Here is a 27,433-nt window from a genome sequence, read left to right on the forward strand (position 1 = left end):
AAACAACCATCTCCAACAGTAGCCAGTCAGGACAGAACAATGCACCTGTCAAACACCTCAAATTACTAACAAATTTCCACCCTATGGTCAAGATGCCCGGAACATTAGGTTATGTATTGCTCTATACAGCATATCACACTGCACAGTAGACTATCGACAGCCTCTGCTTCTTGTCAGAATGTTGATTGAGTTAATGGAATCCAGAAACTAAACCTCTACCTTGCATTTTCCGCAGCTTGGTTTTGACAAAAGGAAAACTCTCAATGAATTAGATGAAAAGGTAAAAATACATTGGAAGAGTGAAACTTGTTAACTTTGCAATTATGGATATGGCAAATAAAAAGATTTCTTCCATAGTTCTAGAGAGATTGTAGAGGGTATTTAATGCAGGTGTGACGCTAGAACAGCTGAACAGTAATGCACAACTGAGAACTGTACCTTCAATACCTGTTTTCCTTCTTTAGAACAACACAAGAGAAATGAGACTAGTATACATTTTAACAACTGCAAAGTCAGAATTACTTAAAACATTTGAGTTAAATTTGATTTGTTCAAACTCTTTAGCTTTATAATAGGTTGTTCCACAACTGGATTTGATAGGAAAATATCTGTGAACTGTTAATAAATCAGACATTCCTAACAACGTGTTGATGGTACAAAATTCTCTGGGATCAATCTGACTCTTCATTCATTGACAGGAGTTGGCACAGTTGAGATGACAGAATGATGAATAGAGAATGTGGGCTATATGTGTTGTCACTGACAAATCATTTTCTTTTAAAAAGGAGAACACAAGGTGTCTGTAAAAGTACACTTTAAAAATCCTGTAAGTTTGAAGGTAATCTGACACAGAACTATTCTTTGGTGTTAAACAGAAAAGGGATATAGAAGCCAATGAGACAGACCAAATGTTTGGAACATCACTGTCAGGGTGTGTTAGCTGCCTGTGTACATTATCATCCATTATATCTCATTCTCCATCTGGTGCTGCCAAATGCCATCAACATTTCATAACGTAAGGAGGAGTCATAAGAAAGCCTCAGCCAACCCAAGGTTTTCACAGATGGGAGCATTAGCACACAAAGTCTGTCCTGCTTTTGTTTGAATATTGGATTTTGTCTTACATGCACTGGAGGGACAAATTCAGTTAACATCTTATCAGAAACAGTAGCTTCAAGGATGCAACATTCCCTCAAAATTGCTCTGAAGTACAAGTGTGGTTAACATGCTTATTTCTAAAGCACAACATTTAGTCTCAGAGATGAGAGTGCTACTCATCTGACCTGCAAACCTTCTAAAACTGGAGGAGATTTTTTTTAAAAAGAGCATTATTCTACTTGGTGTGTTTGGATTGAAACAGATGAATGGAATTGAAACTCCACTGCTCCAAAATAAACCCTGTAAAAAACTGTTGGCAGGAAACAAAGGGATAGAAACAGAATCTTTTTTTCAATGGATCTGACATCAGACAGCACATTTAGATCGCAATGCACTGAATGCAGTCTGCCATAGAAATGGCTGATGACAGCAGTCAAGCAGAGAATGGTGAAAAAAAGCATTGCCACACACAATTGCCTTTGTGCAAATACCTTGGTAATTCCAAACCTTAAAAGACAAAAGGATAGCAAGTGCACGACATTAGCCAAATCTCCAGGTCTCACACCATCTTGATGTGGTCTATAAATCATCATTTCTCCATCATAGCGAGATCAAAATCTTAGAACTCTACCTAACTACACAGCGGGGCCACCATCAGCCCACAGACTGCAACAGTTCATGGGAATAGGCCATCACTGCCTTCTCAAAGGCATCTTAGGGATGTGTGAATATTTATGGCAAAATGTGGAATGTTATAAAAAGAACGCTACAGTTTTGAAACAGGAATGTTACATCTTCAAAACTGAGTTCATTAAGTTTTTCCAACAAGTGTTCAATAAAATGTAATTTGATCCAGAACATGTTTATTATAATTATTGAGATATAATGCATTATTTAGTGTTGCAAAAATAACATTCAACCTATTGTCTCTGCTCCCACAGCAAAAGGCAGGACCCTTTAAACCCAAGTTGTTCAATTTTATGGTTGAGGAAGCTGCCATTTCATTTGCAACCACTTGAATATACACATACACAGTTCTCAAAACCTTTTGGTGTAAAAATTGTAGTCATTCCTGCTGACAATTCAAGAATTTTAATATGACCCTTCAACCTGAGGGCCAGTAATTTCCTACACCAATCAGATTTCCAGAGCCTCTGCTCCGACCAGTTCTGAACTCATTAAATGGCAGTTTTTTGGTACATTAATTATCTTCCCACGTGCAGATAGAAGCAATATTCCAGCTGAGATGAAGGTCTCCATTCCAGTGGTCTTACTCAACCTGTAAATAAGATGGATATAGGTTTAGCAGAAAACATAAAAACAGGAGAATGGCTCCATTTCAGATTATCCCATTAACTGTCACAGAAAATTCAAACTCCAAACTCCATTTATGGTGAAGATTTTCATCACCTACCATTTCCCAACACACACACACACACACCGTAGATCCCTTTCAGAAAATGCACTGGCTTTTACAGTCTATCCTTCTTGAATGAAGAGACATATCCCCATCATGTGAATTTATTTGAAGGATTGTAGATTTCGATTATATTCCGAACCATCACAGTATGAAACCACCAGCCACTTATTAAACTTATCTTTTGCTAGTTTTAATCCATGCTTCTTTATTCTGTCAGTTGTATCTGTGAATAATATTTTATGATATTTCACTTGGAGTGCTTTGAACTTCTACACCATTCATTCTCTTGTGAATCTTTGTGAGAAGTCCCTCAGACACTTCCCACACATTGCGCTGTAGCTCCAAAGCTGTTACCATATTGAAAAGTAAAAAATAATTCATAATCTTTTATAAGCCTTTAGAATTTGCTGAGTACTTCAGTCAATTAATCACCCTGCTTGTAACCAGCTTCCAAAACAAACAGTACAAAATGTAAGATAATAAAATGTAAGATAATAAAATGTGAGGCTGGATGAACACAGCAGGCCCAGCAGCATCTCAGGAGCATAAAAGCTGACGTTTCGGGCCTAGACCCTTCATCAGAGAGCGGCACAGAAGTCGATGGATCGAAACCATCCTCTGCTAATGATGTTCAGTACAAAATGTAATTGAGCTTATAGAAAATTCCCAAGTATAGGCTATTCAGACCCCTTGTGTCTGCTCAATGAAATTACGGCTCATCTTCTGTCTCAACTTCACTCTCCTGCTGCTTCCCTGATCGTATTCCATGATATCTTCAAAAACCAAGCTCATGATTGCTGGAATGAAAATAAGATCCAGGATCCCTTCCCTTTTAACTGAAGGAGCCTCATTAACACCAAGCCCATATAATTGATATAGATCTTCCCCACATACTCTACAATAGACTTTATCAGTTGACTATTTCCATTAAAGTCTGCCCTTACTCAGTCTTGCACTGCAACAGTTCACCAGCCTCCCTACAAAGTAGCGTCTCCTCTGAGCTTCACATACTACGAAAGCAGAAACCTGGATCAGAGTGACTATTACTCTTAAGCTGTCGAGAGCAAATTCAAAACATTTCTGGATAGTGCAAGTGATCCCCTCCCCACCTCGATACACAGCACGCAGAGTAAGTGTACAGCACCCACCTGAGAATAACAGGCAGGTAAAGGTCAATTGATCCATTTGCCCAGCCCTAAAAGCAGGATGGCTCAAACTAACCTCTCATGGCCCCCTTTTAAAGGAATAGCCGTGTGTATCCGGCTTCTTGAAAATTACTAAGCACAGTTATGACTAGCTGCCACAGCAACTTACCAAGGTTATACAGTGGGCTTTTGTTAGGTAGTAAGGGTTATGGAACAAAGGCATGCAGACAGAGACAAAATATACACCAGCCCTGATCTAAAAAAACTGATGGAATAGGACATGGCCATTCAGCCCCTCAAGCCTATGTGTAGGCTCCTGATCACGATTTGGTAACTGTGTATTAAGGTTTGCACATAAAGGATATCAGGCTCGACTGGGACGGCACGTTTATAACAAACGGCCTATGGATGCTGAATGCTAAAGTTTACACGACAACGGTCACTAAGACAAAATATCAAACACTTCCCGTGCATTTCCTTTCTACTGTCTGGCTAAGACAGAAGAAATGACTTGATTGAAAACCTCAAGTAGAGAGATATTTTGGAACAAGAAGATTTTTTTTAATATTCTTGCCCATTTGTTGAGAAAATACAAATCCACCTTTGGACCGTCAATTGTAGTAAATACACCCTAAGAATACAGTTCAACAGCAATACAAATAGACAAGCTCATTTAAACACGATGCAATATTTCGAGGCCCAGACAGAAACCTTGATTTCACACTTACTTGCTGAGTGAATTCATTTAGATAAACAGATCAAGAAATGCCACATTAGTGCATTTGTCACATTGGTGCAGTTAAGCACTTTGTTAACATTCATTTATTGATATCAATTGACCGGGGGGGTGGGGGGGGGGGGGGGGGCGGGGGAAGAGTATAAAATGAAGAAAGCAGTAGAGTTGTGAGCCAAAACCTCCCTGGTCTTATTTCAGCATGGTGACCCACTGGTACCAATGTTGCATTTTAAAAAGTTACTACACGATCTGTCTAACATACAAAGACTATATATTTATAAATTCAACATCTGAAATGCTTGAAAAAAAAAATTTTCCTTAAAACATCCAGAAGCTTTACAAAGTTGTCTGTGTGACTGTTGACAATTTTATCCAATATACCAGAGACCCATATTCCCACAACCCCAGTGTAACAATGCCTCCCACCCAATGGGAGTCATATAGATTTTAAGATTAAAAAATACAAAAATATTCCATGTCTTACACTTAATTCTTTACTTTTGGCTGTGCAGTTAATACTGATGAGACTGAAAAAACTCTTTTGTGGATAATATTAAACCCTTAACTGTCAACAAATTGGGATATTAATAGTCAGTTCTGGTCCAGTCCCCATTTGGAGTCCTAATACCACCTGCATTCACATTAATATTTCCTGGATGGGAATCAGAAATTCTGCATTGAATGTAGCAACCAGCTCTGCCCTCCTGTCAAATCTTAGCAACCGCTCACAGGTGAGCACTACACAAACTAAATAAATCTCAAGCACTACCACACAGTGTATCTGTGGCTCAGAAGGTCATGTGTTCAAGTCCCGCCCCAGCGATTGACACACCAGTGTCATACTGAGGGAGTTCTGCACTGTGGCGTGCTACCTCGTGCAAGTGATGCTAAAATGAGGCACCCTGGTTGGCCTTCCAGAGAAATGCAATATACCTCAGGGCATTATTCTGTAGAAATGCACTTCCCAGTAAGGTGGCCTATCTTTATTCCTTGATGATCACTAAAGTTAATAAACTTAAAATAACTGAATCTTGAGTTTGGACTGCATGAATTAGCTGTTTGCTGCATTGTAAACAGTATCTACACTTCAAAAAAGTTACCTTACTAGTTGCAAAGGACAAAGGGGTGTTACACAAACGCATGCCCCTTCATAGATTCTATGCAAAGAAGCAGGCCATTCAGCCCATCTAGTCCACACTGATCCTCCAAACAGCAAATGTGCAGTTGGAGGAGCATGGCAGGTCAGAGATGAAAAAGGTCCTGACTCAAAATGTCAACTTTCCTACTCTGATGCTGTCTGACCTGCTGTGTTCTCCAGCTCCACATTTTACCAACTTGGACTTCCAGCATCTGCAATCACAGCATTCCACCAGACTCACTCCCCTACCCTATTCCTGTAACCCCTGCATTTCCTATGGCTAACTCACCTAGACTGCACATTGCTGGACACTATGGGGCAATTTAGCACTGCCAATCCAACTAACCTGCACATCTTTGGACTGAGTGTAAAAACTGGAGCACCCAGAGGAAACCCATGCAGACATGGAGAGAACATGCAAAGTCCACACAGACAGTCGCCCGAGGCTGGAATCGAAACCAGGTCCCTGGCGCTGTGAGGCTGCAGTGCTAACCACTGAGCCACCGTGCTGCCCCTAGTCTATGTAGTAGTCTGCGGTGATAGAATAGTATGGAGATCAGGAACACTGGATAGTAATAGTGAAAATCTATTAAAACGAGTGAGTGCCTGGGCGAGGCCCAAATGGTGGCAAGGATGAAAAATATCTTGGGCATCAGCAAACCCCGCAATGGATTAAAAACTACTGTGTCTGGTAAACACTACATTTGATGGAAAATTCAAGAACAATACAGTTTGAGTCATTACACCATTAGTACCTCTGTGTTCATATAGCATGGCATAAGAGGGCGCAAAATATGTATAAAAAGTCTACATCTGTGTACACAACAAGACAAACTTCCTGGACATATCTAAAAAAAATGACTGGAACAACTTTGCAGCTAAAAAAAAGTGAAACTACAATTGATAAAGGACAGGAAAAAAAACACCAATAGTAAACATTTATCGACTATTCCAAGTTTGACTGCCTGATCCTAACAAAAACACAAAGGGTAAATTCATTTACAAGTTTCTAGCGTTCTCTACGGATATTGTGGCCCAATGCGTCCATGGCTTTAAATAGCTTCTCCCGTGTGCCACTTCCAGTAGGGCTCAGTCACCTTGTAGTCAAGATCAAAATTGGACTGAAGAGAGGATGAGGGCAAGGTAAAGAGGATCATAGTTCAAATTGCACATTTGTTTTGACAATAACACCAGGCTATTTCTCACCGTAGAGTAAAAAAAAAGTTCAAAATTAGTTATCTGGCTTATTTACAATGAGAGATCCAAACATCCAAAAATCAAACACATGGGTGGCTAACACCAAAAGACAGAAACCGCAGTCATTTCTTCGAAAATTTCCCTTGTTCAGCGATACGAAAGAAGTGCAGGAAAGGGCAGAGAGCTGAAACAGGTGCAGGCCATTTTTTCCTGAGACAGTGCAGAGGGAGAGAGAACAGATTTGAAGAAGAGTGGACAGCAGGAGTCACTGTTCAGAGTAACAGTCTTGAGTTCTGTCTCAAACCGAGTCCCAGTCCCTCCACCCAGTACTTCAGCGGCTGGGATAGTGATGTTAGTATCGTGGAGCTGGTTAGTGCTTGTCCTTTGCTCAGGCCTGTAAGAGGCTAGAGCTGTTAAGTGCATTGTCTAGTCTGATTAAGCAAGGCTTGGAGGTTAGACAGCACGCTCAAGGGTGAGCTTAGCCCAGAGTCAGAGGAGCTTTATGAAAGCAAACTGTCTCGTAGCTAGTGATTTTAACAGCACCTGAGCTGGGCTCATTTCCTTCCACACAATCTGTCCTCTGTGCTGTCCTTGTGGCTGATTCCAAAACATCCCCTTTAAGACAGAAAAATATATTTTTAACAAAAAGGCAACAGCATTTGTAAATGGCCATTTTGCAAGCAACATTACAGTTTAAGGACTGAACATGAAAGAGAACAAAGTATGAAGTTTCAGGCGCTCTCAGGGAGAGGTGGGCTCTATAGGGTTGAAGTGCATTATCACCTCCTCCAATACAATTTTGATTTAGTCCCCTCCTTCGTTAGTCTTTTGTTATTATTATACCGAACTTGGTGTGCAGTGTCTGCAGCAATTTATTGATTCGGTGTCTTGTTTAATTGGTGGAGGATTCTTGGCACACAGTCTTGTAGTATGGTGATAGATTCCCCTGCGTCTGGGTTAGAACATGTAGATTCAAGCTCTACCTTGTCATAACATGCTTGAACTGATTAGCTTTCTTTTCTTAAAATCCATTTTTTCATCTGGCGTGCTTTGGGAAGTGGGTAAGTTGGGTCTACCCCGGCCTAACAGAAGTGACTAACAATAGCCCAGGCAGCGAGTTCTGGGTCATAGCTCAGAACTGCCTGGCCCTTTATCACAGGTTATGACTGTGCCCAGGTATGCTTGGCAAGGGAGCATGGCACATTCAGACTGTGTGAGACAAATGCCCACCACAGGGTCTGGGGTGTGTGATTATCCCAAGATTTTGATTTCAAATTTAAAGCTTCTTTTAAACTTTTATTTATTCATTTGTGGGACACAGGCTTTGCCAGCTGGGGCCAGTATTTATAGCCCATCCTTAGTTACCCTTGAGAAAGTGGGTCGAGTTGCCTTCTTGAACCGCTGCAGTCCTCCTGCCATAAGGTGGCCCACAATGTAGGGAATTCCGGGATTTTGACACCAAAGGAGCGGCGACATATATCCAAGTCAGGATACTGAGGGGCTTCAAGCAGAACCTGCAGGGGGTGGTGTTCCCACGTATCTGCTGTCCTTGTCCCTTGAGATGGAAGTAGTCATGGGTTTGAGGCTTCCGTCTGAGAATTTCTGCAAATTTCTAAATTTGTGTCCTTAATGGTCTGTTGTTTTTTAAAGTTGGTTCAATTTGGTTAATTTGTTCTATTGAAAGATCGAGAGAGAGCTGAGTTCTTCTCAATTGGTTTCTGGACAGGGAAAGGGCTCGTAAGGGAAAAGGTAGAAACTGGTGTTGGCACTAAACTACATTTACAATGTGAATTTCTGAGGGTATTTTGCTGCCCAGTTCAACATGTGGTCTGTTAAACAAGGAAGAGGACAAAAAAAATTAGGATAATTTTCAAAGCATACATGAAACTCCCAAAGACAGGTGTGTGGAAACAGATCCATAGAAGGTATCTCTAAAAGCAGGAATTATCATCACACAGCATAGAATCAGAAGGAAATTGGCCAAGGCTTGTAATTTCAACTGCAGATGTAACAGGAGTGCACATAACCCACCAACCTGTTTGCTGATTGATGACCGGCTGTTCAAGCTGCTTTTCTGCTGTAACCACAATGGTGGCAGTGTCTCTGGTCTTTTCAATCTCCAGTTCCTCTTGCTCTTTCAGGATTTCATCAGCAGGATTACTGCTTCCACTGACGTTCTGCAGAGATACCTGCTCTGTCACTGCCTCCTGCTCCTTGCCTGCCTCTAAATCCAACTCATCGGCGACGGGGATGTCCCCAGACAGGACCTCCACTGCAAACAAAAGCACCGCTTGTTAAGTCAAACTGAACTACCCTGCTTGGGAGACCGAAGGCCCAGGTCAGGAGGAGATTTCTGGGGCATATTAAAAGAGTTTCATCCCATGGGGGGGGGGGGGGGGGGGGGGGGGGGGGGCTGGTCCCCAGAAATGAAGTAGATTTTAGCTCTCTGATGAAGGGTCTAGGCCCGAAACGTCAGCTTTTGTGCTCCTGAGATGCTGCTGGGCCTGCTGTGCTCATCCAGCTCCACACTTTGTTATCTCAGATTTCAGCTCAAGAGTCTTCTCGGCAAAAGCATGGGTAAGGGGGCATCCTGACTTCAGTTCTAACACCTGGTGGCTTCGGTGAAGTGGGGTGAGGGGGGAGGCGAAAATGTGAAGAGAATGGAATGTTGAGACATTATGAAATTGTTTCCAGGCAGCTGTCTCCCGTTTCAAACAGTTGACACAATGTACTGCCCAGGACGTGGGAGTTGCTCATTTGGTTTAAGGCAAGTTTAATAAGAAAGGTACAAGTTAAAAAAGAGAGTTACTATTGTACTCAGCCGCCTCGAAGAACCAAATCTTACCTTTCTGCTCCTCCTTTGTGGTATTAACTGCTTGCAAGGGATTCTGCTCCAAACTGGTTCTTGGTGATGTTGTTTCCATTTCCTCCGCCCAGTCCTTCACCGGGTGGTACTCATAGAGTGAGAACGGACTCAGTGGCTTGCATTCGGATTCCTTAGGCTGCACAGTCACATCATTAGGAGGAATGTGAAGTTTGGGTGTTTCTCTTGACTTCCTAGCTTGTTGCTCTTCGGCACTGACCTCCGGGCTTCGGCTGGGGGACTGCACCATCTCAGCTCCCTTCGCCACTTCCTCCGTTATTCCTGCAACATCTTTCTTCTCATTCTCCTCAAGCTCCTTTGTCTCCTTCAGTTCATCCTCACTGTCCGACACATCTTCCCCCACTATTTCCTCCTCATCATCACTAGCATCTTCCCATTCATCTTCATCATCCACCTCATCATCTGCGGGAGGTTCACCCACATCCACCTTCTCCTCGCTCCGAACTTGAGCAGGTTTTTTAAGCTCCTCTTCCTGCAATGATCAAACAAAGAGGAGAATTTGTCAGCTCCTTAGTGTTTCACAAGGCAACACAACCTGAACACACTTTATCAAACCTCAGAATCCCTACAGTGTGGAAGCAGGCCATTTAGCCCATCAGGTCAGTCAAGGGTGGAATCAAACCTGGGTTCCTGGCGCTTTGAGGCAACAATGCCTACCACTGAGCCACTGTGTCACTCCACCACCCCCAAAATGAGATATACACTTAACTCAGGTTAGGGGTTCCAAGTTTCTTACATGTTTTTAAATTCATGCTGGGTAGCATCCTCAGCGCAGCCTCTGATGAAGCGTCGGTGTGTTTTCCCACTTGGTTTTACTCTGGGGTCCGTTGCGATGGATTGCCTCACTTCCAGGTTTCCTCCGTACTGGAATGCATATGGGGTCGAGTACAATGTGTTTATCAATAGCCTGCTTCGTGGAGTTCCATGCTTCTAGGAATTCTCGTGCCTGTCTCTGCCTAGCCTGTACCAGGATCTTGGGGTTGTCCCAGTTGAAGTGGTGGTTCTCCCTGTCCACGTGGATTGAGAGTGAGTGAGTACTGGTTGTGTCTTTTTGTAGCCAGTTGGTGTTCATGCCCTCTTGCTATTAGTTTCCTTCCTGTTTGTCCGACGTAGTGTTTCTCACAATCTCTGCAGGGGATCTTGTAGGTGACTTTGGTCCTGTCCATGGTGGGGAATGGGTCTTTAGTTTGGCTGAGCACCTGTCGTAGGGTTGATGCGAGCTTGTGTGCCACTCTGATGCCCAGCGGTCATAGGAGTCTTGCGGGCAGTTCTGACGTGTTCCTGATGTAGGTTGGTGTGATGAGTGTGTCGGGGCTTGTAGAATTCATCTGATGCTGTTCCCGTAGGCATCTCCTGACCCAGTTCTTTGGATATCCATTATCCTCCCCCTATTGGTGTAGTTCCATGTTGCTGCAGTCCCGCATGGACAATGAGAACCATAGCTTCAACTGGGACAACACCAAGAGCCTGGGACAGGCTAGGCAGAGACAAGCACAAGAATTCCTGGAAGCATGGAACATGGAACTTGACCCTACGTACATTCCACTCCGGAGGAAACCTGGAAGTGAGGCAATCCGTAGCAACGAACCCCAGAGTTTAAAAACTAGGCGGGAAAGCACACAGACGCTTCACCAGAGGCTGCACTGAGGATGTTACCAAGCAGGGTAATGAAACATCTGTGCAACAAATAACCAGCTCGGTGAGCCAACCAACCACAACATCATTCACAGGATGTGGGCATCGCTGGCCAGGCAGCATTTATTGCCCATCCCAAATTGCCCAGACAGCAGTTAACAGGCAACCACATTGCCGTGGGTCTGGAGTCACATGTAGACCAGACCAGGTAAGGATGACAGTTTCCTTTCCTAAAGCATTGGCAAACCAGATAGGTTTTTCCTACAATTGATTCACGGTTGTTATTAGTCTCTCAATTTTAAAAATTGAATTCAAACTCCACTGCCGCTGTGGCAGGATTTGAACCTGCGTCCCCAGAATTTTACCTGGGTCTCTGAATAACAGCCCAGCAACAATACTATTAAGGCCATATTAAGTATTAAACTTGCAAAGGGGAGTACAACGCATACCTACATATCAGATTCTGACCGAGCAAACCCACTTTCTCAGCCTCGCATTTTTAATAGATACTGGCTACATGTTTGAATGTTGAACGAAGCCATTTACCGACAGTTGGGTGCACACAGACATCTGTGCTTCTCAGCCAACCCTCTGTTCCATTTTCTGCTCTTATTACAATTTCAATTACTTTCTGTCAGTTACACCTTAACGCCACAGCCCTCAGTAACAAGAGGTGAATTTCCACATCCACATATAACACTCCATTCCACTTCTACGAGGGAGAGGCTAGAGCTATTTTCCCTGGAGCACTCCATGGTGAACCCTATTGATATTTATAAAATCATCAGGGGCATGGATAGGGTGAATAGATATGGCCTTTATCTGAGGGGTAGGGGAGTCCAAAACTAGACGGGCATAGGTTTAAGGTGAAAAAGGGAAAGATTTAAAAGGGATCCAAGGGGCAACTTTTTCACACAGAGGGTGGTGTTTGCATGGAACGAGCTGCCAGAGGAAGTGGTGGAGGCTGGTACAGTTACAACATTTAAAAGGCATTGGAATAGGTACGTGAATAGGAAGGGTTTAGAGGGATATGGGACAAATGCTGGCAAGTGGGACTGGATTAATATAGGATATCTGGTCGGTACGGACGAGTTGGACTGAAAGAAGGGTTTCTGTGTTATACATCTCAATGATGAGAAGGTTGTGGCCCCTGTCTCCGTTAGGGGAGTGTCCTCATTGGATTGGCCATACACCACAGTTCAGGTCATTATTTCACCATGGACTGGGCAAGGGGCCAGGCTCCAAGAACTGCCCATTGTATGGCCATTATTTGCAAGGACACTTGCAAAATGAGTTCACTGGTCATTCCAACTGCCCTTTATGAAGGCCACACCTGGAGCACTGTTTTCAGTTTTGGTCTCCTCGCTTAAAAAGGGACATACTTGCCTTGGAAGCAGAAAATTCACTTGTCTGATTGCAAGGATGAGGGATCTGTCTCAGGAGAACTAGCTCTTTATTCACTGGAGTTTAAAAGAATGAAAAAAAGTGATTTTATTGGAACATAAATTTGAGGTGCAAGTTCTGAGGAAGAGTCACCGGGCCCAAAATGTTAACTCTGTTTTCTCCTCCTCAGATGCTGCCAGACCTGCTGAGCTTTTCCAGCAGCTTTGTTTTTGTTCCTGATTTACAGCATCCGCAGTTCTTTTGGTTTTTATAAATTTGAGGCGGTTTGACAAGATAAACTTCAAGAAGATGTGGGGGAAACTACAGCTGGGGACACAGATGCAAAATAATCAATCATCTCCCATTGTAGACTGAGGGAAGAATAAATTTCTTCTCTCAAGGGGTTTGGTTAATCGTTTGAACTCTCTTCCCTCAACAGCAGTGGAGGTTGGTTCTTTGGATATACTCAAGGCTGAGGTTAGACAGATTTTTGATCAACAAGAGAGTCTAGAGTCATGGTGCAGATGGGGAAGTGGAATATAAGACCACTGCAAATTAGCCAGGAGCTTACTTAATGGCAGAACAGGGGCTGCATGGCCTATTCACGCTCCTAATCTTTATGTTTTTAAATATATCTTGGGTGGGTCTGCGCGGACTTGATGGGCCAAATGGCCTGCTTCCACACTCTATGGATTCCACAATTCTCATCAGAATCTCCACCTTCCAACCCAGATTCCACTGGCTTCTCTGTGCCCCGCTCATCTGAGCAATGTCTGCTACCTCACCTTTGATTTTGGCCATGTCCCACCTCACTCCCGATGTGCTCCTTTCACAGGGAGTCTACACTTTGTTCCTCTGTGCTGCTTGTGCTCGCTCATGGTGCTCCTAGACCCTGCTCAGTCAGCTCACTCCCTCTGTGTTAACTTTCCATCCCCAGTCACTGTACATATTAATAATAGAAAGCTTTCGGGATAAGGTGTGGCTAAGCCAGTTGCTTTGGCAGAGGCCCAACACAGACATGAGGCTGAATGGCCTTCTTCTGTGCTAAAACCTTCTGAAAATATAGGATATCCCCCCTACACAAGTACATCCCCATTTCTTTGAATCTTGACAAAAGTTAGACTGCTGGTAATTGGCCTGGGTTGCATCCCATCATATCTTTGTACAACTGGAACCGTAAGACAATCCTGCCACCGCAGCCCCACCTTTTGCTGTTCAACTATTTGCTTCTGCTCACGTTCGGCTTCACGCATTTCCCATCGATTGTCGTGCATGCTGCAGAGAAAGAACGGAACACATTTCAACATCAAAACACACAAAGCCAATACATGCAGGGAGCTGTGGAAACAAAAAATCCATTCCCCCTACTTCCCTCTCCCGGCAGTTTCTGTTTTATACCATAGGAACTCTTTTCACTTCTAAATCCTTCGCTGACAAATCATGAGTCATGTTTAACAGATCAATCTTCATATGTTAAATTATGCAATAAAAGATTTTCAGAGACTTAACAAGGCACGGTGGCTCAGTGCAGCCTCACAGCGCCAGGGACCCGGGTTCGATTCCAGCCTCGGGTAACTGTCTGTGTGGAGTTTGCACGTTCTCCCCGTGTCTGTATGGGTTTCCTCCCACAGTCCAAAGATGTGCAGGCTAGGTGGATTGGCCATGCTAAGTTGCCCGTAGTGTTCAGGGGTGTGTGGGTTATAGGGGGAGGGGTCTGGGTGGGATGCTCCAAGGGCCGGTGTGGACTTGTTGGGCCGAAGGGCCTGTTTCCACACTGTAGGGAATCTAAAAAAAATGAAAGACTTTACTAGAAATCTACGGTTCAGCACCAGCTTTCACCTTTTCCTCCGAGATCCTTTCCAGTAACCAGAAAACAGTTTCCCACTGGGGAAGAACATTGCTTTTTTGAGACCAATGTGTTCAACCATGCTGTGATGCATGTCCAGACCTGCTCTTCAAAGACAGGGACCCTACCACTGCCCCATTAAGCCTTAAGAATCCACCTCTTTATTTTTAAAAAAAAAGATATATCAGAACAGGTTGACTAGAAGCTATTATAACACACCTCTGGAACAGGTAGCACTTGAACCTGGTCCTCCTGACTCAGAGGTAGGGACACTATCATTCTGCCACAAGAGGCCTAAGAATGCAGATAATTTTTTTTAAATAAACAACCAGAGATGCCTTGTATGCATCACTGAACAGTATCAATTCCACCACTGACTCACCCTTGTTTCTGATTTACCCATCAGGGCAGTGTGAAGACACCGAGAGTGAGTGAAAGGTGGGCCGCGCGAGAGACAGAACAAATCAAAATGAAGTTGAAAGGGGAAATTCCACCCAGCTCTTTCTGTTTTATATCCAGAACTGTTCAAAGACTGAACAGTTTATTTTTAATGCCATCACCGAATCACTTATGGTTTTTGTTTTATTTATTACCTCATTCTCCAATTTATTTGTGCTGTCTGTTAAGAGTAATGTAAACCATCAGTGAGGGGGGGGGGGTAGAGAGATAAATAATTCTCTCTTTTCCCTTTTTTACCCTCTACGACGTGTTCTTTCTTCCTTCCTTCCTAACTATCTCCCTCTCTCCCTCACACACACAAAACTGAGTGACTTTCCCACCATCAAAATCACCATAACTCTTCTCTCCCCCCTCCATTTTTCCTTTTAACTACCACCTGCCTAGCCAATCAGATATTTACAAGTAAAGCCCATTACAGCCAAGATGTCGAGGTGCTGGAGTTGGACTGCAGTTCCCAAAGCTTGGGGTGGCACAGTGGCTCAGTGGTTAGTACAGCTGCTTCCCAGTGGCAGGGAGCCAGGTTTAATTCTGTCCTTTGGAGGCTGGGCAAACTCCACACAGACATTCTCCCTGTGTCTGCATGGGTTTCTGCTGGGTGCTCTAGTTTCCTGCCACAGCCCAAAGGTGTGCAGTTTAGTAGGAACATAAGAACTAGGAGCAGGAGTAGGCCATCCAGACCCTCGAGCCTGCCCTGCCATTTAATTAGACCATGGCTGATCTTTCTGAGACTCAGCTCCACTTACCCGCCCACTCACCATAACCCTTAATTCCTTTACTGTTCAACAAGTTATCTAGCCTTGCCTTGAAAACAGTGAGGTAGCTTCAACTGCTTCACTGAGCAGGGAATTCCACAGATTCACAACCCTTTGGGTGAAGAAGTTCCTCCTGACCTTGGTCCTGCATCTGTTTCCCTTTATTTTGAGGCCACGCCCTCCAGTCCTAGTTTCACCTGCTAGCGGAAACAACCTCCCTGCCTCCACCTTATCTATTCCCTTCATAATCTTATATGTTTCCATAGGATCTCCCCTCATTCTTCTGAATTCCAATGGAGTATAATCCAGTCTATTCAGTCTCTCCTCATAATCCAACCCTCTCAAATCTGGAATCAACTGAGTAAATCTCCTCTACACCCTCTCCAGTGCTAGTATATCTCTTCTCAAGTAGTCTGCACACACTATTCCAAGTGTGGCCTCACCAGGACCCTATACAGCTGCAGCATAGCCTCCCTGTTTTTAAACTCCATCCCTCTAGCATTGGCAGACAAAATTTCATTTGCCTTTTAGGGTGGATTGGCCATGCTAAACTGCTCTACACCATTCAGGGACGTATAGGTTAGGTGTGTTAGCCATGGGAAATGTAGGGTTACAGGGAAAGGGCAGGGAGATGGGTCTGGGTGCAATGCTCTTTGCAGGCTCAGTGCGGACTTGTTGAGCCGAATGGCCTGTTTCCACACTGTAGGGATTCCATGCAAGTCAGAAGTCACAAGACACCAGATTGCAGTCCAACAGGTTCATCAGAAATTTGAAGTGACTTCACCTGACGGAAGAGCAATGCTCCAAAAGTTTGTGATTTTAAATGAATCTGTTGGACTATAACCTGGTGTTGTGTGACTTCTGACTGCATTACTGGCAATGCCGCCCATCAAAAAAGTGGGGAATGGTGAGGGGAGTAAATGGTTAAACCAAAATAGAGATGGAAGAGCAGACAAAAAGAACTTGTAAATACAAACTCCAATGAGCATCAGCTGATCTGAAACAACCCTGAAGCTGTTTTAGTTGACACTTAAAAGGGACTTGCATCTCTAACAGTGATAGGGGAAGATGTACATAGAACATAGAAAAGTACAGCACAGTACAGGCCCTTCGGCCCACGATGTTGTGCCGTGGATTAATCCTAATCCAAAAATAAAATAACCTAACCTACAATCCCCTCAATTCACTGCTGTCCATGTGCATGTCCAGCAGTCGCTTAAATGTCACTAATGACTCCACTTCCACGACTACCACTGGTAAACTATTCCATGTGCTCACAACTCTCTGGGTGAAGAACCTCCCTCTGACCTCTCCTCTGTACCTTCCTCCTAACACCTTAAAACTATGACCCCTCGTGGCAGTCAATCCTGCCCTGGGGAAAAGTCTCTGGCTATCGACTCTATCCATGCCTCATTACCTTGGACACCTCGATCAGGTCACCTCTCTTCCTCCTTCTCTCCAGGGAGAAAAGTCCGAGCTCAGTCAACCTCTCCTCGTAAGACAAGCCCTCCAGTCCAGGCAGCATCCTGGTAAACCTCCTTTGCACCCTCTCCAAAGCCTCCACATCTTTCCTATAATAGGGTGACCAGAACTGGACACAATATTCCAAGTGTGGTCTCACCAGGGTTTTGTAGAGCTGCAGCATAACCTCGCGGCTCTTAAACTCGATCCCCCTGTTAATGAAAGCCAAAACACCATATGCTTTCTTAACAACCTTATCCACTTGGGTGGCAACTTGGAGGGAGCTATGCACTTGAACACCAAGATCCCGCTGTTCCTCCACACTGCTGAGAATCCTGCCTTTAATCCTATATTCAGCATTTAAATTCGACCTTCCAAAATGCATCACTTCGCATTTATCCAGGTTGAACTCCATCTGCCATTTCTCAGCCCAGCTCTGCATTCTGTCAATGTCTTGCTGAAGCCTGCAATAGCCCTCGATACTATCAACGGCACCTCCAACCTTTGTGTCATCAGCAAACATACTAACCCACCTCTCAACCTCCTCAACCAAGTCATTTATAAAAACTACAAAGAGCAGAGGCCCAAGAACAGAGCCCTGTGGGACACCACTCAGCACTGACCTCCAGGCAGAATACATACCATCTACAACCTCTCTCTGCCTCCTGTCAGCCAAATCACGCTGTATCCCATACCTCCTGACTTTATGAATAGCCTGCCATGGGGAACCTTATCAAATGCCTTGCTGAAGTCCATGTACACCACATCCACTGTTCGACTCTATCTCGTGACTTCCTCAAAGAACTCAATAAGATTTGTAAGGCATGACCTTCCCCTCACAAAGCCATGCTGACTCCCTTTAATCACACTATGCTTTTCCAAATAGTCATAAATCCTATCCCTCAGAATTCTTTCCAAAACCTTGCTGACCACAGACGTAAGACTGACTGGTCTGTAATTTCCAGGGATTTCCCTATTCCCTTTCTTGAAAAGAGGAATAACATTTGCCTCCCTCTAATCTTTCGGTACGACTCCCGTGGAGAGTGAGGAAGCAAAGATCTTCTCCAGCAGCTTAGCAACCTCCTTTCTTGCTTCCCGGAGCAACCTAGGATAAATCTGGTCTGGCCCTGGGGACTTATCAATCTTAATGTTTGCCAAGATTTCCAGCACATCAATGTAGCTTTAGACACTTGTTGATTAAGGTTGATTAAGATTCCAGGGGGTAGAAAAAAATCCCCCCTCCGAGTAGCAGCTGTGACTCAAGGCTAGGAACTCCGACTAAACATTTCCTCTTCCACAGAGGATAGGAGCAAGAGTAGGTCATTCAGCCCTTCGAATCTGCACCACAATTCAAAACACCCTCAGGAGTGTCGAAAGCCCTAACCACTAATGCAGAGCCTGACTGGTATCCGATTTAACCCTTTCTGTGTGGTGGTGTTGCTTTAGAAGGTGAATATGCCAGCACAGTTGTGAGGAGTACAGGCGTTTACGCAAGTTCTTCAGTAATGGTGAACAAGTCTGTCTGTCTGTTTGTTTTAAACCTGTTTGAGATTTCCAAGTAACTAGACCCTATGCTATTTACCAATCCACTGAGACACTGGGATTTCTCTCTTGAGGAACACAACTTTACGGGCGATGATATAGTCTAGTGATAATACCACCAGGCCACGTTTACAGAGACCCAGGTAGGTTTGGGGCCTGGGTCTCATCTCCACCACGGTGTAAAAAAAAAACAGTGGAATCAAAAATATAATAGTTACCACAAAACCATTGTAAATCGTTAGGGGATAAAACCACCTGGTTCACCAATGTCCCTTAGGAAAAGAAACAGCATCCTTATCTGGTCTGGACTACATGTGACTCCAGGCCTGCAGCAACGTGGTTGAGTTTGAACCACCTGCTGGGAAATTAGGGATGGGCAATAAATGCCAGTCTAGCCAGTGACACCTTCATCCCATGAATAAATGAAAAAAAAACCCGACACTTCCCAACGGTGAGGTTCTGTAGCACCTGGGCTGTTGGTGCACAGTCCTCTTCCCTTCAGAAAGGGAGCAGCTAGCAGGCAATTGGCTGCTGTACACCAGCTTCCATCTTTCTTGACTAGAACAGTACAGCATAAGAACAGGCCCTTCGGCCCACCGTCTCTGCTGTACATGATGCTATTCTAAACTAATCCCACCTGACTTCATATGGTCCCTATCCCTCGATTCCCTGCCCAATCATGTGTCTGTATAAATGCAGATATTGTGCCTGTTTCTACCACCTCCCCTGGCGGTGTGCTCCAGGGACTTACCACCCTCGCCCTACAAAACCTGCTCTTGCATATCATCTTTAAACTTTTCCCCCCCCTCCCACCTTAAACCCTTGTCCCCTAGTACTCGGCATTTCCACCCTGGCAAAGAGAATCTGATTAGCCACCCTACCCATGGCCCTTATAATTTTTAAAAGCCAGGTTAACACTGACCATCCCACACTCTCAGCTGCCAAGAATGGCAAAGGTCTTTTCTCTAGGGTAGGGGGAGTTCAAAATGAGGGGCTTTTTTTTTAGGGGAGCAGCGAAAGATTTAAAAGGGCCCCAAGGGGCAGCTTTTTCCACAGAGACAATGGTGCGTACGTGAAATGCCAGAAGTGGAAGATGCAGTTACAATTACAACATTTAAAAGACATTTGGACAGGTATATGAGTAGGAAGGGTTTAGAGGATTATGGGACAGATGCAGGCAAGTGGGACTAGTTTGGGAAACTTGGTCGGCATGGATTGGTTGGATCAAAGGGTCTGTTTCCATGTTGTATGACTCAATGATCCATGTGACCTCAAACTAAATTTTGGAGCATAATCAAGGTTTACCACAGAGGGATCAATGGCAGGCACTGTTGCTCTGCTGGAACTAGTTTATTGGTCTTCACCAAATCAGAGAACTCCATAAATGCAGCCCTGGGAACCCGCATGGAACAGAATTACAAGTACAGCACAGATGGGCCAAAGTGCCTGTGGCTGTGCTGTCATTTGCACTTGAGCACTTTTCAGCAGGACTCCTGGTCAGATCCTGTCTTTGTAGAGGCTCCCTGCTCCCAATCCACAGGCAATGCAGTCACCATTTAATGGAAATGGTTCTGAAGGAGGGTCACTGGACCCGAAACGTTAACTCTGTTTCTCTCTCCACAGACGCTGCCAGAGCTGCTGAGTTTCTCCAGCAACTCCTGCTTTTATTACACCTTCTAATGGCGTTGAGTTAAATCAGGTCCAATCACAGTTAGAAGGAGTTTGTCCTGGTTTAGGAAGCTCAAAAGGGTAGTGCAGAATGTTTTATTAGACAAGACCGCAAATGCTTTACCTACTTGTAACTTTTATTTTCCCGTTTCTCTCTCCCTCTCTTGAGATCCTTAGTTTTGGCTGCAGGAATGTAGTCTGAAATTGTTGGCAGCTTTGGAGGGCGGCGGTCATCTGGAACAGGATCGGAGGGCGTTACGAGCTGAACAGCTCCCCCTCACTGTTAACAAGACGTCAAAAACCAAAATACAAACCCCACTCACACTCCTGCACTCGCAAGGCCAAACATCCTCCCCCGCCACAAACCCAAACCCCTGCCCAAAACCCAAAACAGCCACACCCGCCAATGATTCAAAAAACCCAGCATTCCCCACCCCTAAAATTCAACTCTGACCAGTCACAGCTTTACATTTTGTTTCTCAATTGGCCATTGGTGGGGTTTAGTTGCTCTGCAACAGCACATAGCATGCTTTCTGGAAACTCCTAGTTGCACTTTATTGTCTGCTAGTGCAGCCCCCTGCTTAACGCTTTTTTTTGTCCAATCCCTACAGTGTGGAAAACAGGCCATTCAACCCAACAAGCCCACACCGCCCCTCCGAAGAGCACCCCACCCCGACTCATTCGCTTCCCCATTCATTTCCCCATGTCCAACCCACCGAACCTAAACATCCATTTCTGAGGACCAGAGGCACAACTCTTTCGAAGGAAGTGGACATACAAGCAATTGTATAGTTTCTCAGAAATATAGCAGAGGGTCAGCTGGACTTAGTTGATGGAAACTCTGGAACTGTCACAAGGTCATGGGTTCAAATCTCACTCCAGGATTAAGTTGATAATCTAGGCCAAGATTTCAGTGTAAAAACAGATATATTTACATTTCTGCAACACACTGCACATCCTCAGTGGTGGAGGTGAGGACAAATTGGTCATTTAAACATTTGGACAGGTACACAGATGGTATAGGTCGACAGGGATACACAGCAAATGCAGGCAGATGGGACTAGTTCAAATATGAAACCTGGGCAGCACGGATATGTTGGGCTGAAGGGCCTGTTTCCAGGTTGTAATCCTCAATGATTCTGCGTTCCCCAAACCATTAATAAAAGCGTTTCACTTGCTGTAAAGTGTAGTTGCTGTCAGAATTTGGGAAATGAGTACTGCAAGTTCTCACAACCTTATCTCACCGCAGATGGGGGCTTCAGTTTAGCCCGAAGGTTCATCCAGGCACCACCGAAAGTGTTGGCACCTCCCCTGGACTTGACTGAAATGTCAGGCTAGACTTTGTGCTCAAGTGTCTGAAGCGATCAGTGAACCCACTGCCATCACACCTCAGGTGAGGGTGTACCCAGTGCCAGGGCTAACTCAAATAAAAGTGGGCAAATGTCAGAATTCGCAAACACAAACTGAACACATGCAGGAGAGCAACGTAGCAAACCTGTGTGCTTGGCAGTCAGATTTAATCTCTTAAAATTCCTCATTCCTACAGTCGAAAAGATAGCCAAAAATGCACGAATAGGAAGAAAGAGAGAGACAAGAGAACATAATGAGCACAAATATGTAAAACAATATTGCAGAAGTGTGGAAGCCAATGCTGAAGTGGTTCAGATGGTCTAACTGCCCAACACAAATGCATAACACAAAATTTGTACTGCTATAGTATCTTGCCCAACATCAGTGTTCCCTAAACCACTTTAATGTAAACTATTATCTATTTCTTTACTTTTCTACAATTTTACAAAGTAAGTGCCTAACTTTCTAAACTCTTCTTTCTCCTACTTTTCTTTTTTTCTTTATTCATTTACAGGATGAGGGCGTTGCTGGCCAGGCAGCATTTATTGCCGAGAGGACAGTTGAGAGTCAGCCACATTGGTGTGGGTCTGGAGTCACATGTAGGCCAGACCAGGTAAGGATGGCAGTTTCCATCTTTAAAAGAGATTAGCGAGCCAAATGGGCTTTTCCAACAATTAGCAATGGATTCACGGTCATCATTAGATTCTTAATCCCAGATATTTTGTTGAATTCAAATTCCAACATCTGCCATGGCGGGATTCGAGCCCTGGTCCCCAGAATGTTATCTGGGTCTCTGAATGAATAGGCTAGCGATAATACCACTAGGCCATCACCTCTCCTACTTTGCACCCAAGATTTTTTTGTGCCTAGGTACTTTGGTACCTAAGATGACGCCATGTGTAGTGATATTAGTCACTTAGCACTGTAATCCTCCGCTTGAGTACAGGTGTTAATAAAATCTAAAGTCCAAAGTCCATGCAAATGTGACAGCACTTTCATTTGAAAATCCAACCTGACTTGGTTTTAAGGAGTCACATTCTATCCCCTACAAAAGGGGTTAAGACAGAACATGGAGGAGAATTCTGCATGTCTGCCTTTGAAACAGTGGAAATGGAATCTACCAGATCCATTTATCACAGCGGATGGACAGGTCCTGGGTTTTAAATGCTTCATCTGATCACCAGCATCCCTGGTGAGAGACACAGAGGGGGCGGGCGAGCGCGACACAGAGGGGGCGGGCGAGCGCGACACAGAGGGGGCGGGCGAGCGCGACACAGAGGGGGCGGGCGAGCGCGACACAGAGGGGGCGGGCGAGCGCGACACAGAGGGGGCGGGCGAGCGCGACACAGAGGGGGCGGGCGAGCGCGACACAGAGGGGGCGGGCGAGCGCGACACAGAGGGGGCGGGCGAGCGCGACACAGAGAGAGAGCGCGAACGAGAGCGCGATGAAAAAGTCAGCACTCTTGTGAAACAAGGGAAATCGATCTGAACTCTTCTCAAAGCAGGAGGCTGCTCTGGATACTGCTTTTGACAGTCTGTTCCCCTAGATTTGAACCCAAGAAGAGCCTGCTGATAAAGGTGGCCTCATCTGTGCTGGGGAATAAGTGTTAATTGTAACTCCTGGGGAAGGAAGCTTAATTTGACACCCAATTTTTAAAATATCTTTCAGTCAGATGCGGCTGTCACTGGCAAAGCCAGCATTTGTTACCAGTCCTTGTTCGGCCAGCTGTCATTTCAGAGGGTAGTTAAGTATCGACTGCATTGCTGTGGGTCTGGAGTTACATGTATGCCAGACCAGGTAAGGATAGCAGATTTCCTTCCCTAAGGGACATTAGTGAACCTGATGCATCTTTACAACAATTAGTAATAACTGGCACCGTCAATATTACTCACTATTCCAACTTTCAATTTCAATTTTCGTTTATATTCATAATAAAATTTGCATTCTAAAAGACACCACAGTGCGATCATCCCTCACAGTAACATTCTGATGCCGAGGATCAATAGCCCAGTGCCATTACCACACACTACTGTCTCCCCCACTGGGTGCAGAAACCTGGCACAAAGCTGGTAACAATGCTAACAAGGGCCACACAGGAAGACACCAAGATGCTATCAAATTGATGCAGTGACAGGAACGAGCTCTGGCAAACATTATTCCCTTATAATTCCAAACAATGTCATATGGAGGAGAGGAAATAATTAGATTCACAGCAATTTCAATTTCAGAAGCAGAGATCTTGCAGCACCAGGGACAGGCAAATGAAACTATCAGTCTCATGCAAGGTCTTTTGAATAACGTAGATGCATCTAAGGGATACTAGGCAAACCTATTTTTCTAATCAACCTGCTTAGGGATGTTATTATACACCTCTGGAGCAGGCAGGATTTGAACCTGAGCATCCTGGTAAACCTATAGAGGGAGAGGAGAGTGGAGGAGAGGGTGACAATGAATGATTCAGATGATAAAAGATGGGAGGAGGCTCAAATGGTGCACAAGCACCAGCATACTCAGAGACAGTAAGGACTGCAGATGCTGGATGCCAGACTCAATAAATTTGAGGCTGGAAAAGGTCAGACAGGATCTGAGGAGCAAAAGTCAAACTCTTCCATTTGCCATCTATTTTTAACTCCTCCTCCTACTCCCGGGTGACATGTCCATCCTCGGCCTCCTCCCACTGTCAGAGTGAGGCCAAATGTAAACTGGAGGAACAACACCTGATATTTTGCCCCGGGAGCTTACAGCCCAATGGCCTCAATATTGACTTCACCAGCTTCATATTCCCTCCAGCCCCAGCCTTTTGTAGTGAATGAAACCTTTGAAGAGCAGGTGTGCATGCTGGAATGGATAGAGATAGACGAAGCCGATGTGCTGAAAATTTTGTCAAACATTAAGATTGACAAGTCGCCAGGCCCGGATCAGATTTGTCCTCGGCTGCTTTGGGAAGCGAGAAATGCAATTGCTTCGCCACTTGCGAAGATCTTTGCATCCTCGCTCTCCACTGGAGTCGTACCTGAGGACTGGAGAGAGGCAAATGTAATTCCTCTCCTCAAGAAAGGAAATAGGGAAATCCCCGGCAATTATAGACCGGTAAGTCTCACGTCTGTCGTCTGCAAGGTGTTAGAAAGGATTCTGAGGGATAAGATTTATGACCATCTGGAAGAGCATGGCTTGATCAAATACAGTCAACACGGCTTTGTGAGGGGTAGGTCATGCCTTACAAACCTTATCGAGTTTTTTGAGGATGTGACTAGAAAGGTTGATGAGGGTCGAGCTGTGGATGTGGTGTATATGGACTTCAGTAAGGCATTTGATAAGGTTCCCCATGGTAGGCTCATTCAGAAGGTCAGGAGGAATGGGATACAGGGGAACTTAGCTGCTTGGATACAGAATTGGCTGGCCAACAGAAGACAGCGAGTGGTAGTAGAAGGAAAATATTCTGCCTGGAAGTCAGTGGTGAGTGGAGTTCCACAGGGCTCTGTCCTTGGGCCTCTACTGTTTGTAATTTTTATTAATGACTTGGACGAGGGAATTGAAGGATGGGTCAGCAAGTTTGCAGACGACACAAAGGTCGGAGGTGTCGTTGACAGTGTAGAGGGCTGTTGTAGGCTGCAGCGGGACATTGACAGGATGCAGAGATGGGCTGAGAGGTGGCAGATGGAGTTCAACCTGGATAAATGCGAGGTGATGCATTTTGGAAGGTCGCATTTGAAAGCTGAGTACAGGATTAAGGATAGGATTCTTGGCAGCGTGGAGGAACAGAGGGATCTTGGTGTGCAGATACATAGATCCCTTAAAATGGCCACCCAAGTGGACAGGGTTGTTAAGAAAGCATATGGTGTTTTGGCTTTCATTAACAGGGGGATTGAGTTTAAGAGTCGTGAGATCTTGTTGCAGCTCTATAAAACTTTGGTTAGACCGCACTTGGAATACTGCGTCCAGTTCTGGGCGCCCTATTATAGGAAAGATGTGGATGCTTTGGAGAGGGTTCAGAGGAGGTTTACCAGGATGCTGCCTGGACTGGAGGGCTTATCTTATGAAGAGAGGTTGACTGAGCTCGGTCTCTTTTCATTGGAGAAAAGGAGGAGGAGAGGGGACCTAATTGAGGTATACAAGATAATGAGAGGCATAGATAGAGTTGATAGCCAGAGACTATTTCCCAGGGCAGAAATGGCTAGCACGAGGGGTCATAGTTTTAAGCTGGTTGGTGGAAAGTATAGAGGGGATGTCAGAGGCAGGTTCTTTACGCAGAGAGTTGTGAGAGCATGGAATGCGTTGCCAGCAGCAGTTGTGGAAGCAAGGTCATTGGGGTCATTTAAGAGACTGCTGGACATGTATATGGTCACAGAAATTTGAGGGTGCATACATGAGGATCAATGGTCGGCACAACATTGTGGGCTGAAGGGCCTGTTCTGTGCTGTACTGTTCTATGTTCTATGTTCTTACTCCACATCCAGCACCCCCTGCCCCCTACCCTCGCCTCCCTAACTGACCTAACCCTGTCCATCTTCCTACTCACCTATCCACTCCACCCTTCCCATTGACCAATCACAACAGCTCCCTACCTGCACCTACCTATCAGTATCTCACCTACTCTTCCCCCAGCACCAGCCTCCTCCCGCTATTTACTTTTGGCCTCCCCTCCCCAGTCCTGACAAAGGGTTTCGGCCCTGAAACGTGACTTTCCTCCTCCTCAGATGCTGTCTGACCTGCTATGCTTTTCCAGCTTCACAGTTATTGACTCAAGCACCAGCATAGACTGTCTGGGCCAAATGGTCTGTTTCTGTGCTGTATATTCTACATACAGAAAATCAGTTGAACAATAGTGACTCTCACCCTCCCATCTTTCATTCTGAGGTACATGTTAACATTCATTGATGGTAATGTTGAGAATTTCTCCTTGCTGAGCTATACAAAGCTCCTCACCCACCAAGTACCAGCAGGTTAACCTACCTCGCACGCTGCGACCTTCAGCACTCACGGTGGGAACTGGGGTTTCTTTGAACCTGAAAGGGTCGGTGGGGGGGGGGAAGATGGAAGGGAGAGGAAAAAAAACAATAAAATGAATGATGGAGTAGAACAAAATAGTTCAAGCAAATCAAAATCAAAAAATAACCCATTGGCGATGTTTAACATCTGTCAGGAGCTACCTAGACAAGACATAAATAGTTAATTAGAACTGTGTGTTGGAATGGAGGCAGAAAGGATCAAACAGGAATAGATTTTTTCACTGGAGCTTGGTTGATCAGGCTGAGTTCAAGATGGCAAAAGGTTTTTGTAAGGATGCACAGTACTTTCCTACCTCCACAACCCAGGAGCAGCAGTGAGTATCATCTACAAGAGGCACTGCAGAAATTCACCAAAGATCCTTGGGACAGCACTTTCCAAACCCACAACTCCCTCCATCTAGAAGGACAGAAGGGCAGCAGATACATGGGAACACCACCCCCTGCTAGTTCCCCTCCGAGCCACCCTCCGTCCTGACGTGGAAAATATATCACCGTTCCTTCAGTGACACTGGGTCAAAATCCTGGAATTCCCTCCCTAATGGCACTGTGGGTCAACTTACAGCACATGGACTGCAATGGTTCAAGAAGGCAGCTCACGCCCACCTGCCCAAGGGAACTAGGGACGGGCAATAAATGCTGGCAACATCCCATATCTGAAGAACTATCAGTAACAGTCCATTAAGCTGAACAATTCTTCACATAATGCTCC

At 44.9% G+C, this 27,433-nt stretch overlaps 1 protein-coding gene across 10 annotated transcripts in view; it reads right to left on the bottom strand.

Moving 5' to 3' along the window:
• Positions 1-1,929: 1,929 nt before the first annotated feature.
• ccdc9 (coiled-coil domain containing 9) overlaps positions 1,930-27,433 on the bottom strand; it is a 45,928-nt gene continuing 20,424 nt past the window's right edge. For 8 of the 10 annotated variants that reach the window (XM_048522444.2, XM_048522442.2, XM_048522438.2 and 5 more), the window contains 7 exons: positions 26,669-26,721; positions 21,860-21,904; positions 20,493-20,598; positions 13,842-13,911; positions 9,580-10,090; positions 8,770-9,006; positions 4,531-7,349 (listed from right to left, as the gene is read on the bottom strand). In XM_048522444.2, the coding sequence (XP_048378401.2) occupies positions 7,213-7,349; positions 8,770-9,006; positions 9,580-10,090; positions 13,842-13,911; positions 20,493-20,598; positions 21,860-21,904; positions 26,669-26,721 (1,159 nt within the window). In that variant the 3' untranslated portion in view covers positions 4,531-7,212. Of the gene's footprint in view, positions 2,378-4,530; positions 7,350-8,769; positions 9,007-9,579; positions 10,091-13,841; positions 13,912-20,492; positions 20,599-21,859; positions 21,905-26,668; positions 26,722-27,433 lie in introns of those variants that run through there. The other 2 variants (XM_048522447.2, XM_048522446.2) reach the window with 2 other exon arrangements.

This window comes from Stegostoma tigrinum, chromosome 39 (genome assembly GCF_030684315.1).
Source record: "Stegostoma tigrinum isolate sSteTig4 chromosome 39, sSteTig4.hap1, whole genome shotgun sequence".
Lineage (NCBI taxonomy): Eukaryota > Metazoa > Chordata > Chondrichthyes > Orectolobiformes > Stegostomatidae > Stegostoma > Stegostoma tigrinum.